General features: G+C 53.9%; 1 protein-coding gene across 1 annotated transcript; it reads left to right on the forward strand.

Moving 5' to 3' along the window:
* Window positions 1-1,790: 1,790 nt before the first annotated feature.
* On the forward strand, window positions 1,791-15,128 carry tufm (Tu translation elongation factor, mitochondrial; the record flags this gene model as incomplete). The annotated part of the gene is made up of 10 exons (XM_043685583.1): window positions 1,791-1,992; window positions 3,154-3,316; window positions 4,680-4,846; window positions 10,083-10,187; window positions 10,902-11,066; window positions 12,699-12,831; window positions 13,186-13,290; window positions 13,577-13,728; window positions 13,921-14,040; window positions 14,688-15,128. Coding segments are annotated over 10 exons (1,483 nt in total), but the record flags the coding sequence as incomplete, so codon positions are not given.
* Between the last annotated feature and the right edge of the window lie 1,161 nt (window positions 15,129-16,289).

Raw genomic sequence — 16,289 nt, forward strand, 5'->3', positions numbered from 1 at the left:
TATATTATAGAGGGAGGGGGGATGTCTCTCAGACTGATACTGTGCTATAGATATATATTATAGAGGGAGGGGAGGGGAGATGTCTCTCAGACTGATACTCTGTTATAGATATATATTATAGAGGGAGGGAAGGGGAGATGTCTCTCAGTCTGATACTGTGTTATAGATATATATTATAGAGGGAGGGAAGATGTCTCTCAGACAGATACTGTGATATAGATATGTATTATAGAGTAAGGGGAGATGTCTCTCGGACTGATACTGTTATAGATATATATTATAGATGGGGAGGGGAGATGTCTCTCAGACTGATACTGTGTTATAGATATATATTATAGAGGGAGGGGAGATGTCTCTCAGACTGATACTGTGTTATAGATATATATTATAGAGGGAGGGGAGGGGAGATGTCTCTCAGACTGATACTGTGTTATAGATATATATTATAGAGGGAGGGGAGATGTCTCAGACTGATACTGTGTTATAGATATATATTATAGAGGGAGGGGAGAGGGGATGTCTCTCAGACTGATACTGTGTGATAGATATATGTTATAGAGGGAGGGGAGATGTGTCTCAGACTGATACTGTGTTATAGATATATATTATAGAGGGAGGGGAGGGGAGATTTCTCCCAGACTGATACTGTGTTATAGATATATATTATAGAGGGAGGGCAGGGGAGATGTCTCTCAAACTGATATTGTGTTATGTATATATATTATAGAGGGAGGGGAGGGTGTCTCTTAGACTGATAATGTATTATGCATAAGTATTATAAAGGGGTAGACGGGGGGCGTCTCTCAGACTTATGTTATGAACATGTATTTTAGAAAAGGGGGTATCAATTATTATATTGTGGATACATATTATAGAGAAGAGGGGGTGAAAGTGAGGGACAGTGGGAGTGGGCGAGGTAGTGCGCGAGGCGTGGAGGAGAGTGTGTCAGATACAGTGAGTGAGATGGGAGAGCGTGATTGAGGGAGAATATGAGAGACTGAAGGAAACCAGGATAGAGAGAGATGGTGAGGGAGGGAGAGTGAGGGTAGGGATACAGAGACAGTGAGAGACCCGAGGGAGACAGTTGGGGAGAGAGGATGTGTGTATGAGAGAGGCTTGCGATGCAAGAAAGAGGCAGAGAGTGTATGTGTGTGTGAGTGAGTGAGAGAGAGAGAGCGCGCGCATGGGAGACAGCAAGACAGGCAGGACGAGAGATTGAGGGGGAGCATGCCAAAGAGATGTGTGGTGGCTCAGTGGTTGGTGCTGCTCCCTCAGCATCAGGGACCCAGATTCAACTGCACTCAGTCTGTGTGGAGTTAGCACGTTCTGACCAGGGTACGCACCGGTTTCCTGCGGGTGCTCTGGTTTCCTCCCACAGTCACCAACATATGCAAGTTAAGGTGCTTGGCTGTGCTAAATTGTCCCGTATTGTCCAAGAATGTGCAGGTTAGGGTGGATTGGCTGTGGGAAATGCAGGGTTACAGGATTAGGTGACTAGATCTCAGTGCGATGCTCTTTGGATGCTCGCTGCATCCTCAGTGAGCTGAAGGGTCTCTTTCTGCACCATATGGATTTTATAATTCTTTGAATCGGCACAGGGTGAGGATAGAGAGAAACAGTTGGAAGTGTTCGGCATGGGGTATAGGCAGAGAGATGGTTAGGTCAAGAGTTTGAGGAGGTGAATCAGAGTGAAAGGTAGAGTTGTGAGAGTTAGGGAGAGGGACAGCGATTGAGGGATGCAGAAGGGAAAAGTTTAGGTGGGATGGAGTTCAGTGAGGTGGTGGAAAAAGATGGGACGAGTATAGCACGCTGTCAGCCAGGGATGGAGGGGTGTTTTGTTTCAGCGGGGGAGGTGGTGATGTCAGAGCGATTGGGCAGAGACTTGGAGAGGGATCATGCTGGGGTCTGAGCTACAGCTATTACCATGTTAACCTTTCTGTGTGTTTTCCAGTTCCGAAGAACTGTATCCGGAGCTTACTCACCATCCGAGCAGTGAGTACTCAATCCCACAGGAAACCAGAGCGCTCTATCCAACCCTGTGCTGTCCCCGCCTGGGAGAGTTTGATGGGGGACCCTGTAGAGGGAGCTTTACTCTGTCTCTAACCTCATGTTCTCCCTGTCCTGGGTGTGTTTGATGGGGGATGTTTATTCAGTATCTAACCCCACGCTGTCCCGGTCCTGGGAGTATTTGATGGGGGACAGTTAGAGGATGTTTATTCAGTATCTAACCCCACGCTGTCCCTGTCCTGGGTGTGTTTGATGGGGGACAGTTAGGGGGATGTTTACTGAGTATCTAACCCCACGCTGTCCCTGTCCTGGGAGTATTTGATGGGGGACAGTTAGGGGGATGTTTATTCAGTATCTAACCCCACGCTGTCCCTGTCCTGGGAGTATTTGATGGGGGACAGTTAGGGGGATGTTTACTGAGTATCTAACCCCACGCTGTCCCTGTCCTGGGAGTATTTGTTGGGGGACAGTTAGGGGGATGTTTATTCAGTATCTAACCCCACGCTGTCCCTGTCCTGGGAGTATTTGATGGGGGACAGTTAGGGGGATGTTTATTCAGTATCTAACCCCACGCTGTCCCTGTCCTGGGAGTATTTGTTGGGGGACAGTTAGGGGATGTTTACTGAGTATCTAACCCCACGCTGTCCCTGTCCTGGGAGTGTTTGAGGGAGGCACAGTGTAGAGGAGGATTAGAGTGGTGCTGAAAAAGCACAGCAGGTCAGGCCGCATCCGAGGAGCAGGAAAATCGACGGTTTGGGCAAAAGCCCTTCGTCACGAATGAGGCTGGGAGCCTCTGGGGTGCAGAGATAAATGGGAGGGAGTGGGGTGGGGGACGGTAGCCGAGAGTGCCATAGGTGGATGGTGATGGTGGTATTGATGATGGGTGGGGGGAGGGTGGAGCAGATAGTTGGGAAGGAAGATGGGCAGGTTGGGACAGGTCATGAGGACGGTGCTGAGCTGGAAGGTTGGAACTGGGGTAAGGGTGGAGGGGAAATGAGGAAACTGGAGGAACAGTGTAGAGGGAGCTTTACTCTGTATCTAACCCATGTTATCCCTGTCCTGGGAGTGGTTGATGGAGGACGGTGCAGAGGAAGTTTTACTGCGTGTCTTGCTCTAAGGATTTGCACTGTCCCTGTTGGGTTACAGACCCCCCGGCTCCCCCAGTGCGTTCTGGTGGCTCCTGTCCTGTCCCGGAATCTGGCTGCTGAGGCCAAGAAGACCTACCAGAGAGAGAAACCTCACATGAACATCGGCACCATTGGTCACGTGGACCACGGAAAAACCACACTGACAGCAGCCATCACCAAAGGTAGAGCGGAATGAGCAGGAGGGGTGTGTGTGAGGGAGAGAGTGTGGAAATCTTCACAGCCGAGGGCTCTCCAAGCTGTGTCATTCACTATGTTCCAGGCTGACGGGGGGAGAGAGAGAGAGAGACGTACAGATTCTTAATCATCAATCGAGGGGGCTAGCAGAGAAGGCAGGAGAGTGGAGTTGAGCAAGATCACAAAAGCCTTTGACGAGGTTCTGCACGGTGGATTAATTAGTGAAGTGGGACCACAAGGGAGCTTGACAGAATTAGCCTGACCGTAGGAGACAAGAGGGTGGGGGTGGAGGTGGCAGGTTGTTTTTCCAGACTGGAGGCCTGTGACCCCAGCGGTCTTCCCTTTTGTTTGTCATTGATATCAGTGATTTGGATGAGAATATAAGCGGCATGTTGAATAAACACCAAGGTTGGTGGACAGGGAAGAAGGTTATCTAAGATGACAAAGGGATCTTGATCAATGGGCTGAAAAATGGCAGATGGAATTTAATTTGGATAAATGTGAGGGGTTGCCTTTCTGTAAAACAGTTAAGGGCATGACTTATGCAATTCATGCCAAGGCCCTGGGTAGTGTTGCAAAACAGACAGGTGTGGTTAAGAAGGCGTTTAGCACGCTTGCCTTCATACACTCAGACCCTCGAGTGTAGCAGCTGAGACGTTATGTTGAGGTTGTACACGACGCTGATAAGAATCCTCTCCTGGAATACTGTGTGCAGTTCTGGCTGCCCAGTTATAGGAGGGAGAAAGTGAGGACTGCAGGTGCTGGAGATCAGAGTGGGGTGCTGGAAAAGCTCAGCCGGTCAGGCAGCATCCGAGGAGCAGGAGAGTCGACGTTTCCGCCATAAGCCTTTCCTGCTCCACAGATGCTGCCTGACCGGCTGTGCTTTTCCAGCACCACACTCTTTGACAGTTACAGGAAGGATATTATGAAGCTGGAGGGGGTTCCGAACAGATTTACCAGGATGTTGCCGGGTGTATGGCAGGATTGAGTTATAAAGAAAGGCTGGGAGTTTTCTCACTGGAACATAGGAGGTTGACAGATGACCTCGAGTTAATGGTCGCTGTCTTTTCCCTGGGGTGGGGGTATTTCAGGACTAGAGGGCGCAGTTTTATGATGAGAGGGGAGAGATTTAAAAAAGACAGAAGTGGTTCCTGAGGAAGTGGTGGATGCGAGACAGTTACAACATTTGAAAGACATTTTGGATAAGGATGCGAATAGGAAAGCTTTGGGGGGACATTGGAACGGGTTTTCAGTTCGGGATAACTGGTCAGCACAGATTGGTTGGGCTGCAGGGTCTGTTTCCACGCTGTGCGACTCTAAACGTGTTGCCTCCCCTCTTCCCTTGTGTAGTTCTCGCCGAGGCCGGGGGTGCCAAGTTTAAAAAGTACGAGGACATTGACAACGCCCCCGAGGAGAAGGCCAGGGGGATCACCATCAACGCGTCTCATGTGGAATACACCACACCCAACCGACACTACGCTCACACTGACTGCCCGGGCCACGCCGACTACGTCAAGGTGAGCGAACGGCATGGGGAGAGGTTAACAGAGCGGCTCCCTGGATCCCACTCCCCAGGAAATGGCAGTCAGCCTCGTGAGGGAGAGCAGTGTGGATTCCGCAGAGTGATCCTCCTCCCCCCCCCCCCCCCCCCCCTCCCGACCCTGGGGGTTATATCACCAGGGTGACTCCGCCTATACGGCAGAATCTCGATTTCCCCAGGATTGGGAAGAACCACGGGCTGATTCGGTCAGTTGTTCGGAGATTTCAGGGTCAATGGAAAGGAGTAACTCCAGAAGACAGACCAGTCCCTGCTTTCGGAAGGAATTCTGGGGCAGGGGTTAGGGAAGGGGTGAAGGTGGGGAGATGGAGGTCAGCTCTCAGATCAGATACTACTTCATGGGTGTAACAGACTGAAGAGGGGCTGAATGGCCTCCTGTTACTGTGTAACAGGCTCAAAGCAGGAGACGGGGTGAATGGCCTCCTGTTACTGTGTAACAGGCTCAAAGCAGGGGACGGGCTGAATGGCCTCCTGTTACTGTGTAAAACCAAACTGAAGTGGGGTGGTGCCTCTCTGCATCTATCCCGTTCCCCCTCACTGTCTGTCACTGGCTTTCTCCCAGTGCTCTGAGCTAGTGAGGACAGGAATAGGATAGAGCAGATGAATGCATGGCTGAGGAGTGGGTGTATGGGAGAAGGATTCACATTTTTGGATCATTGGAATCTCTTTTGGGGGAGAAGTGACCTGTACAAGAAGGACGGATTGCACCTAAATTGGAAGGGGACTAATATTCTGGCAAGGAAATTTGCTGGAGCTGCTCGGGAGGATACAAATGCTACAGGAGGGAGAGAAAGGGGGAGTGGTGTTTTTGATAAGGGATAGCATCACAGCTGTACTGAGGGAGGATATTCCCGGAAATAAATCCAGGGAAGTTATTTGGGTGGAACTGAGAAATAAGTGAGGATTGTATTATAGACCCCCTAATAATCAGAGGGAAATTGAGAAACACATTTGTAAGGAGATCTCAGCTATCTAATACTAATAGGGTGGTTATGGTAGAGGATTTTAACTTTCCAAACATCGACTGGGACAGCCATAGTGTTAAGGGTTTAGATGGAGAGGAATTTGTTAAGTGTGTACAAGACAATTTTCTGATTCAGTATGTGGATGTACCTACTAGAGAAGGTGCAAAACCTGACCTACTCTTGGGAAATAAGGCAGGGCAGGTGACTGAGGTGTCAGTGGGGGAGCACTTTGGGGCCAGCGACCATAATTCTATTAGATTTAAAATAGTGATGGAAAAGGATAGACCAGATCTAAAAGTTGAAGTTCAAATTTGGAGAAAGGCCAATTTTGACGGTATTAGGCAAAAAATTCCAAAAGCTGATTAGAGGCAGATGTTCGCAGGTAAAGGGACGGCTGGAAAATGGGAAGCCTTCAGAAATGAGATAACAAGAATCCAGAGAAAGGATATTCCTGTTAGGGTGAAATGAAAGGTTGGTAGGTATAGGGAATGCTGGATAACTAAAGAAATTGAGGGTTTGGTTAAGAAAAACAACGCTCTCTACGTATCTCGCTCTCTACGTATCTCGCTCTCTACGTATCTCGCTCTCTACGTATCTCGCTCTCTACGTATCTCGCTCTCTACGTATCTCGCTCTCTACGTATCTCGCTCTCTACGTATCTCGCTCTCTACGTATCTCGCTCTCTACGTATCTCGCTCTCTACGTATCTCGCTCTCTACGTATCTCGCTCTCTACGTATCTCGCTCTCTACGTATCTCGCTCTCTACGTATCTCGCTCTCTACGTATCTCGCTCTCTACGTATCTCGCTCTCTACGTATCTCGCTCTCTACGTATCTCGCTCTCTACGTATCTCGCTCTCTACGTATCTCGCTCTCTACGTATCTCGCTCTCTACGTATCTCGCTCTCTACGTATCTCGCTCTCTACGTATCTCGCTCTCTACGTATCTCGCTCTCTACGTATCTCGCTCTCTACGTATCTCGCTCTCTACGTATCTCGCTCTCTACGTATCTCGCTCTCTACGTATCTCGCTCTCTACGTATCTCGCTCTCTACGTATCTCGCTCTCTACGTATCTCGCTCTCTACGTATCTCGCTCTCTACGTATCTCGCTCTCTACGTATCTCGCTCTCTACGTATCTCGCTCTCTACGTATCTCGCTCTCTACGTATCTCGCTCTCTACGTATCTCGCTCTCTACGTATCTCGCTCTCTACGTATCTCGCTCTCTACGTATCTCGCTCTCTACGTATCTCGCTCTCTACGTATCTCGCTCTCTACGTATCTCGCTCTCTACGTATCTCGCTCTCTACGTATCTCGCTCTCTACGTATCTCGCTCTCTACGTATCTCGCTCTCTACGTATCTCGCTCTCTACGTATCTCGCTCTCTACGTATCTCGCTCTCTACGTATCTCGCTCTCTACGTATCTCGCTCTCTACGTATCTCGCTCTCTACGTATCTCGCTCTCTACGTATCTCGCTCTCTACGTATCTCGCTCTCTACGTATCTCGCTCTCTACGTATCTCGCTCTCTACGTATCTCGCTCTCTACGTATCTCGCTCTCTACGTATCTCGCTCTCTACGTATCTCGCTCTCTACGTATCTCGCTCTCTACGTATCTCGCTCTCTACGTATCTCGCTCTCTACGTATCTCGCTCTCTACGTATCTCGCTCTCTACGTATCTCGCTCTCTACGTATCTCGCTCTCTACGTATCTCGCTCTCTACGTATCTCGCTCTCTACGTATCTCGCTCTCTACGTATCTCGCTCTCTACGTATCTCGCTCTCTACGTATCTCGCTCTCTACGTATCTCGCTCTCTACGTATCTCGCTCTCTACGTATCTCGCTCTCTACGTATCTCGCTCTCTACGTATCTCGCTCTCTACGTATCTCGCTCTCTACGTATCTCGCTCTCTACGTATCTCGCTCTCTACGTATCTCGCTCTCTACGTATCTCGCTCTCTACGTATCTCGCTCTCTACGTATCTCGCTCTCTACGTATCTCGCTCTCTACGTATCTCGCTCTCTACGTATCTCGCTCTCTACGTATCTCGCTCTCTACGTATCTCGCTCTCTACGTATCTCGCTCTCTACGTATCTCGCTCTCTACGTATCTCGCTCTCTACGTATCTCGCTCTCTACGTATCTCGCTCTCTACGTATCTCGCTCTCTACGTATCTCGCTCTCTACGTATCTCGCTCTCTACGTATCTCGCTCTCTACGTATCTCGCTCTCTACGTATCTCGCTCTCTACGTATCTCGCTCTCTACGTATCTCGCTCTCTACGTATCTCGCTCTCTACGTATCTCGCTCTCTACGTATCTCGCTCTCTACGTATCTCGCTCTCTACGTATCTCGCTCTCTACGTATCTCGCTCTCTACGTATCTCGCTCTCTACGTATCTCGCTCTCTACGTATCTCGCTCTCTACGTATCTCGCTCTCTACGTATCTCGCTCTCTACGTATCTCGCTCTCTACGTATCTCGCTCTCTACGTATCTCGCTCTCTACGTATCTCGCTCTCTACGTATCTCGCTCTCTACGTATCTCGCTCTCTACGTATCTCGCTCTCTACGTATCTCGCTCTCTACGTATCTCGCTCTCTACGTATCTCGCTCTCTACGTATCTCGCTCTCTACGTATCTCGCTCTCTACGTATCTCGCTCTCTACGTATCTCGCTCTCTACGTATCTCGCTCTCTACGTATCTCGCTCTCTACGTATCTCGCTCTCTACGTATCTCGCTCTCTACGTATCTCGCTCTCTACGTATCTCGCTCTCTACGTATCTCGCTCTCTACGTATCTCGCTCTCTACGTATCTCGCTCTCTACGTATCTCGCTCTCTACGTATCTCGCTCTCTACGTATCTCGCTCTCTACGTATCTCGCTCTCTACGTATCTCGCTCTCTACGTATCTCGCTCTCTACGTATCTCGCTCTCTACGTATCTCGCTCTCTACGTATCTCGCTCTCTACGTATCTCGCTCTCTACGTATCTCGCTCTCTACGTATCTCGCTCTCTACGTATCTCGCTCTCTACGTATCTCGCTCTCTACGTATCTCGCTCTCTACGTATCTCGCTCTCTACGTATCTCGCTCTCTACGTATCTCGCTCTCTACGTATCTCGCTCTCTACGTATCTCGCTCTCTACGTATCTCGCTCTCTACGTATCTCGCTCTCTACGTATCTCGCTCTCTACGTATCTCGCTCTCTACGTATCTCGCTCTCTACGTATCTCGCTCTCTACGTATCTCGCTCTCTACGTATCTCGCTCTCTACGTATCTCGCTCTCTACGTATCTCGCTCTCTACGTATCTCGCTCTCTACGTATCTCGCTCTCTACGTATCTCGCTCTCTACGTATCTCGCTCTCTACGTATCTCGCTCTCTACGTATCTCGCTCTCTACGTATCTCGCTCTCTACGTATCTCGCTCTCTACGTATCTCGCTCTCTACGTATCTCGCTCTCTACGTATCTCGCTCTCTACGTATCTCGCTCTCTACGTATCTCGCTCTCTACGTATCTCGCTCTCTACGTATCTCGCTCTCTACGTATCTCGCTCTCTACGTATCTCGCTCTCTACGTATCTCGCTCTCTACGTATCTCGCTCTCTACGTATCTCGCTCTCTACGTATCTCGCTCTCTACGTATCTCGCTCTCTACGTATCTCGCTCTCTACGTATCTCGCTCTCTACGTATCTCGCTCTCTACGTATCTCGCTCTCTACGTATCTCGCTCTCTACGTATCTCGCTCTCTACGTATCTCGCTCTCTACGTATCTCGCTCTCTACGTATCTCGCTCTCTACGTATCTCGCTCTCTACGTATCTCGCTCTCTACGTATCTCGCTCTCTACGTATCTCGCTCTCTACGTATCTCGCTCTCTACGTATCTCGCTCTCTACGTATCTCGCTCTCTACGTATCTCGCTCTCTACGTATCTCGCTCTCTACGTATCTCGCTCTCTACGTATCTCGCTCTCTACGTATCTCGCTCTCTACGTCTCTCGCTCTCTACGTATCTCTCTCTCGCTCTCTACGTATCTCTCTCTCGCTCTCTACGTATCTCTCTCTCGCTCTCTACGTATCTCTCTCTCGCTCTCTACGTATCTCTCTCTCGCTCTCTACCACGCACCCCCCCAGTCCATCATTGACTGACTCTCCTCCATCTTGCTCCCTCCCTTTGTGTCTATTGTTGACCCCCTCTCTCTCTGTGCCTCCTCCCCACCACAGAATATGATCACAGGTACAGCTCAGCTGGACGGCTGTATCCTTGTCGTAGCAGCTACAGACGGCCAGATGCCACAGACCCGGGAGCACCTGTTGCTGGCCAAGCAGGTAACTAACTGTAAATCCGGGTGTACCACGAGGATGTCGCTGGCACATCCAGCCTGTCACCTCATTGCTCAGGGTGTTCAGGTGGGTCAGGAGTCAGCTGTTGGCTTGGGGTGGGTGGGGAAGGTATTAACGGGCACGAGCCAACTAGCAACAATGAGTTAGCAGTCGCCTGTGTTAACGACAGATCTTTATCCCTGCTTTTTAATCATTTCACCATGCTTCTTGGGATAATTGAAACAGTGTCCCCTGAGCATTAGCTGGGGATAGTACTTTGTAATGTAGTACATAGTAATGTAGGGAACCAGTAACGGTTCCCCTACATTACAGCCAGTCCCTGGGCATTGAGGGTTGTGTGTGTCTTTGTGTTCACCGTGAGATGGGATGTGACCGGGGAGCCCCGCGCTGACGGAGGGGTCAGCGCCGAGGGAGCCCCGCGCTGACGGAGGGGTCAGCGCCGAGGGAACCCCGCGCTGACGGGAGGGCTCAGCGCCGAGGGAGCCCCGCGCTGACGGGAGGGGTCAGCGCCGAGGGAGCCCTGCGCTGACGGGAGGGGTCAGCGCCGAGGGAGCCCCGCGCTGACGGGAGGGGTCTGCGCCGAGGGAGCCCCGCGCTGACGGGAGGGGGTCAGCGCCGAGGGAGCCCCGCGCTGACGGGAGGGCTCAGCGCCTAGGGAACCCTGCCGTCTGTGGTAACACATGTCTCCTGTGGTGACAGATAGGAGTGCAGCACATCGTGGTATTTGTGAACAAAGCAGACGCGGTGGAAGATAAGGAGATGCTTGACCTGGTTGAGCTGGAGATGCGAGAGCTGTTGTCAGAGTTTGGGTACGACGGAGAGAATACACCCATCGTCCTTGGCTCAGCGCTGTGTGCTCTGGAGGTTTGTACCATCTCCTCTGTCCTGGGCTCACTGGCTGTTATTATTTAATCATTCCTGTCTGCATCCTGTCTGACTCTCAACCCCTGGGAAGCATCTTTGAGTCCAATGTAACCCCCTTTCCCAGCACCGTTGTCAGATCTCAGCTCTGCAGTCCTGCCCCATCCAGTGGTGAATGGTAGTGGCTCCACAAATATCCCTATCCTCAGTGATGTAAAAAAAACCCAGCACATCAGTGGGAGAGACCAGGCTGAAGCTTTTGTAGCAACCTTCAGCCAGAAGTGCTGAGTGGATGATCCATCTCGGCCCCCTCCAGTGGTCCCCACAATCGCCGCTTACCCATCTTCAGCCAATTCCGTTGAGAAACAGTTGGGGACACTGGGTCCTGCCAAGCCGACCCGCCCTGACAACGTTCCGGCAATAGTACTGAAGATGTGTGCTCCATCACTTGCCGCTCCCCTCACCAAGCTAGAGTTCCAACACTGGCACCGACCCGACATGCAGGGCCAATCCAACCCAGTCAATTCCCACCCCCATCAGTCTCCTCTCCGTCATCACTAAGCTGATGGGAAGGGGTGATTGACGGTGCATTCAGACAGCACCTGCTCCGTGACGCCCAGTTTGGCCTCCGCCTGGGTCACTCAGCTCATCGTCAACCTTGGTTCAATACCCAGGCTTGGGCTGACAAGTGGCAAGGAACCTTCGCCCCACACAAACGCCAGGCAATGACCATCACCAACAAGGGAGAATCCAACCATCGCCCCCTTGTCGTTCAATGGTGTTACCGTCACTGAATCCCCCCCCCCTCCACGATCAACATCCTGGGGGTTCCCATTCAGAGAGAATCTAACCATCGCCCCCTTGACGTTCAATGGTGTTACCGTCACTGAATCCCCCCTCCCCTCCACTATCAACATCCTGGGGGTTCCCATTGAGAGAGAATCTAACCATCGCCTGTGGCTCCAGGAGCAGGTCAGAGGCTGGGAATCCTGCAGCGAGTAAAACCCCGCCCCCCTCCACCCCCAAAGCCAATCCCACTATCGATGAGGCATGAGTCAGGGAGAGTGAGAGAATACTCCCCGCTCGCCCCGTAACCCGGGTTGGGGGGAGGGGGCGGGGCTATGACAACACTTGGGAAGCTCGATTCCACCTGGGTAAAGCAGGCCCCTCACAACCCTGCTGAACCCAAACGCTGATCCCCCACCTTCAACACTCCCTCCCTCCCTCCCCACCGATGCAGAGGGGGCAGCAGTGTGAACCATCGAGGAGATGCGTTGCAGCCAGTCGACAGCTTCTGAAGCTGCAGCTAGGTGGGGGTGGGTATCACCAGCCCATATGAGGTGCCCTCTGAGCCCCCACACATCCTAACTTTGATCGATATTGGGCCAGAAGCCTGGGATTAATCCTGCCCTCTTACTGGCACTGCGCCCCTCGCCACGTGGAGTGTGGTGTTGGTGGGGAGTGGGGGGTGAGGTGACTGCAGAGGTTCACGTAGGCGGCTCACTGAAGCCACACGTGGGAGAGGGGCGCGATCCGGGGTCATAGCCTGTGATGCCCCTGACCCGTGAGGGAGTTTTAACAGGACGGTTCCCAGCCCGAAGCTTTCACTGATCGCTGCGTTTGCCTGCTCCCCAGAATCGGAACGTGGAGATTGGACGGGATTCCGTCCTGAAGCTGCTGGACGCTGTGGACACCTACATCCCCCTCCCAGACCGGGACCTGGAGCATCCCTTCTTGCTGCCCATCGAGCAGATCTATTCCATTCCAGGTAATCGGCACTTCGGACTCTGCCCAGACCCACCGTCTGCCCCAGCACCACTGGTATAGGTACCCCTCACTCACATGGCATCGCTGTACTCCGGGGGGGTGGAGGAGATTGCTGATTCTCACCCCCCAGGAGGGAAGCGAAGTGCCACCTCTCTCTCACTGGGGTGTGGTGGGGGGGGGGGGAGTTTGGGGTGCCGACTGTCTCCCTGTGGGTGAGGAGATCGGAGCACTGACTCTGAAGGGGTCTGGGGCTGTGTTGTCACTGGGGGCTGTTGTGCTGAAAATGTGGTACCTTACGACTATATATTGTTCCTGTGTTTTTCTCCCTCTCCCCTGCCCCGCTCTCCAATCCCAGGACGTGGCACGGTGGTGACTGGCACACTAGAGCGAGGGGTCATTAAGAAGGGCGATGACTGTGAATTTATCGGGCATAACAAAAACCTGCGCTCGGTGGTCACAGGTGAGAACACTGACTTTGGCAACACCAGGCGCCGACCCTCCCACAGTGCGGGGCTCCCTCAGCACTGACCCTCCCACAGTGCGGGGCTCCCTCAGCGCTGACCCTCCCACAGTGCGGGGCTCCCTCGGCACTGACCCTCCCACAGTGCGGGGCTCCCTCGGCGCTGACCCTCCCACAGTGTGGGGCTCCCTCGGCGCTGACCCTCCCACAGCGCGGGGCTCCCTCTCGGCGCCCTCCCCTCCGCCGCAGTTTTGTGTTTAACACCCTCCCCATCCCCCGCCCCCAGGTATCGAGATGTTCCACCAGAACCTGGACCGGGCCGAAGCTGGCGATAACCTGGGAGCTCTGGTGCGGGGCCTGAAGCGCGAGGACGTCAGGCGTGGCATGGTTCTCTGCAAGCCCGACTCCATCAAGCCGCACCGCAAGGTGGAAGCTCAGGTGGGTACCTCGGCCGGCCGGCCGACCGACCGCGGGAGGGAGTGAGGGCAGCATAGACTCATGGCCTGATTCAGCCGAGCCGGGTCCCGTACCTGAACCTCCCGCGGGGTGGGAGGCGGGTGGGTTGGACCTGTATCTGAATCCTGCAGAACTCTACCCGTGTAACCCCTGCCCATTCCTTCCCCCTTCAAGGTCTACGTGTTGAGCAAGGACGAGGGTGGGCGCCATAAGCCTTTTGTGACGAACTTTATGCCGGTGATGTTCTCGCTGACCTGGGACATGGCATGCAGGGTGCAGCTCCCCAAGGAGAAGGTAAGGGACATGTCCCCCCCAAAACAGGCCCTCCGCACTCGCATCACCCAGAACCACCTGCAGGTGGCAATGTGAACACACAAACGTCACACCCTCCAGCCTGTTACACAGGGGCAGGAGGCCGTTCAGCCCCTCCTCCAGCCGGTTACACAGGGGCAGGAGGCCGTTCAGCCCCTCCTCCAGCCCGTTACACAGGGGCAGGAGGCCGTTCAGCCCCTCCTCCAGCCGGTTACACAGGGGCAGGAGGCCGTTCAGCCCCTCCTCCAGCCCGTTACACAGGGGCAGGAGGCCGTTCAGCCCCTCCTCCTCCTCCTACCGATTACACAGGGACAGGAGGCCGTTCAGCCCCTCCTCCTCCTCCAGCCCGTTACACAGGGGCAGGAGGCCATTCAGCCCCTCTCCTCCTCCAGCCGGTTACACAGGGGCAGGAGGCCGTTCAGCCCCTCCTCCTCCAGCCTGTTACACAGGAACAGGAGGCCATTCAGCCCCTCTTCCCCCTCCAGCCAGTTACACAGGAACAGGAGGCCATTCAGCCCCTCCAGCCTGTTACACAGGAACCGGAGGCCATTCAGCCCCATTCCTCAAGTCTTCCACGGGATGTCAGGATCTGATGGTCTGTGCCCCCCTCCTCCCCTCTTTCTCTACAGGAGCTGGTGATGCCAGGCGAGGACACCAACCTCACCCTGACCCTGCGGCAGCCGATGGTGCTGGAGAAGGGGCAGCGGTTCACCCTGAGGGATGGGAACCGGACTATTGGCACGGGGCTGGTGACGGCCGTGCTGGAGAGTGGGCCGCAGGACGACGTCAACTGGGGCTGAGGAAGTGCCCGGCACCTGGCTTTACCCCCCCCTCCCCTTTATTCCACTGCGAGACCACCTTCTGTATACCCCCACTGCCAACCCCAGCGACTGAGCCGCTCCTCAGGGGCCACATGATATGTGCGGGCAGGGCGGGGGATTGCATTCCCGCACCTAGATTCCTCCAGATGTCACTTTGCCGATCCGGTTCCTGGCACCGTTTAATTTAAAGCGTTCGCGATGTGTGTGTTATATTTTTTAAAATAAATTCGGGCGAAATCCGCGGGCGTCCTTCGCTGTCAACAGGGATGTCTCTGAGGGGGGGGGGGGGGGGGGTCAACCAAACTGTTGCACCAGCCTTAGTCACCTTGCAACCATCAGGACACGGTTTCTGTGCTATTGAGCTGTGGCGGACAGAGACAGTGTAGAGCGGGGTGGGAACGAGAAGGGGTTTAGGTTCTATTGGGACGGTGTAGAGTGGGAGGGAACGGGAAAGGGTTTGGGGTCCCATTGGGGACGGTGTAGAGCGGGAGGGAACGGGAAGGGGTTTGGGGTCCCATTGGGGACGGTGTAGAGCGGGAGGGAACGGGAAGGGGTTTGGGGTCCCATTGGGGACGGTGTAGAGCGGGAGGGAACGGGAAGGGGTTTGGGGTCCCATTGGGGACGGTGTAGAGCGGGAGGGAACGGGAAGGGGTTTGGGGTCCCATTGGGGACGGTGTAGAGCGGGAGGGAACGGGAAGGGGTTTGGGGTCCCATTGGGGACGGTGTAGAGCGGGAGGGAACGGGAAGGGGTTTGGGGTCCCATTGGGGACGGTGTAGAGCGGGAGGGAACGGGAAGGGGTTTGGGGTCCCATTGGGGACGGTGTAGAGCGGGAGGGAACGGGAAGGGGTTTGGGGTCCCATTGGGGACGGTGTAGAGCGGGAGGGAACGGGAAGGGGTTTGGGGTCCCATTGGGGACGGTGTAGAGCGGGAGGGAACGGGAAGGGGTTTGGGGTCCCATTGGGGACGGTGTAGAGCGGGAGGGAACGGGAAGGGGTTTGGGGTCCCATTGGGGACGGTGTAGAGCGGGAGGGAACGGGAAGGGGTTTGGGGTCCCATTGGGGACGGTGTAGAGCGGGAGGGAACGGGAAGGGGTTTGGGGTCCCATTGGGGACGGTGTAGAGCGGGAGGGAACGGGAAGGGGTTTGGGGTCCCATTGGGGACGGTGTAGAGCGGGAGGGAACGGGAAGGGGTTTGGGGTCCCATTGGGGACGGTGTAGAGCGGGAGGGAACGGGAAGGGGTTTGGGGTCCCATTGGGGACGGTGTAGAGCGGGAGGGAACGGGAAGGGGTTTGGGGTCCCATTGGGGACGGTGTAGAGCGGGAGGGAACGGGAAGGGGTTTGGGGTCCCATTGGGGACGGTGTAGAGCGGGAGGGAACGGGAAGGGGTTTGGGGTCCCATTGGGGACGGT

The sequence above is a fragment of the Chiloscyllium plagiosum genome, unplaced genomic scaffold (genome assembly GCF_004010195.1).
Source record: "Chiloscyllium plagiosum isolate BGI_BamShark_2017 unplaced genomic scaffold, ASM401019v2 scaf_7944, whole genome shotgun sequence".
Lineage (NCBI taxonomy): Eukaryota > Metazoa > Chordata > Chondrichthyes > Orectolobiformes > Hemiscylliidae > Chiloscyllium > Chiloscyllium plagiosum.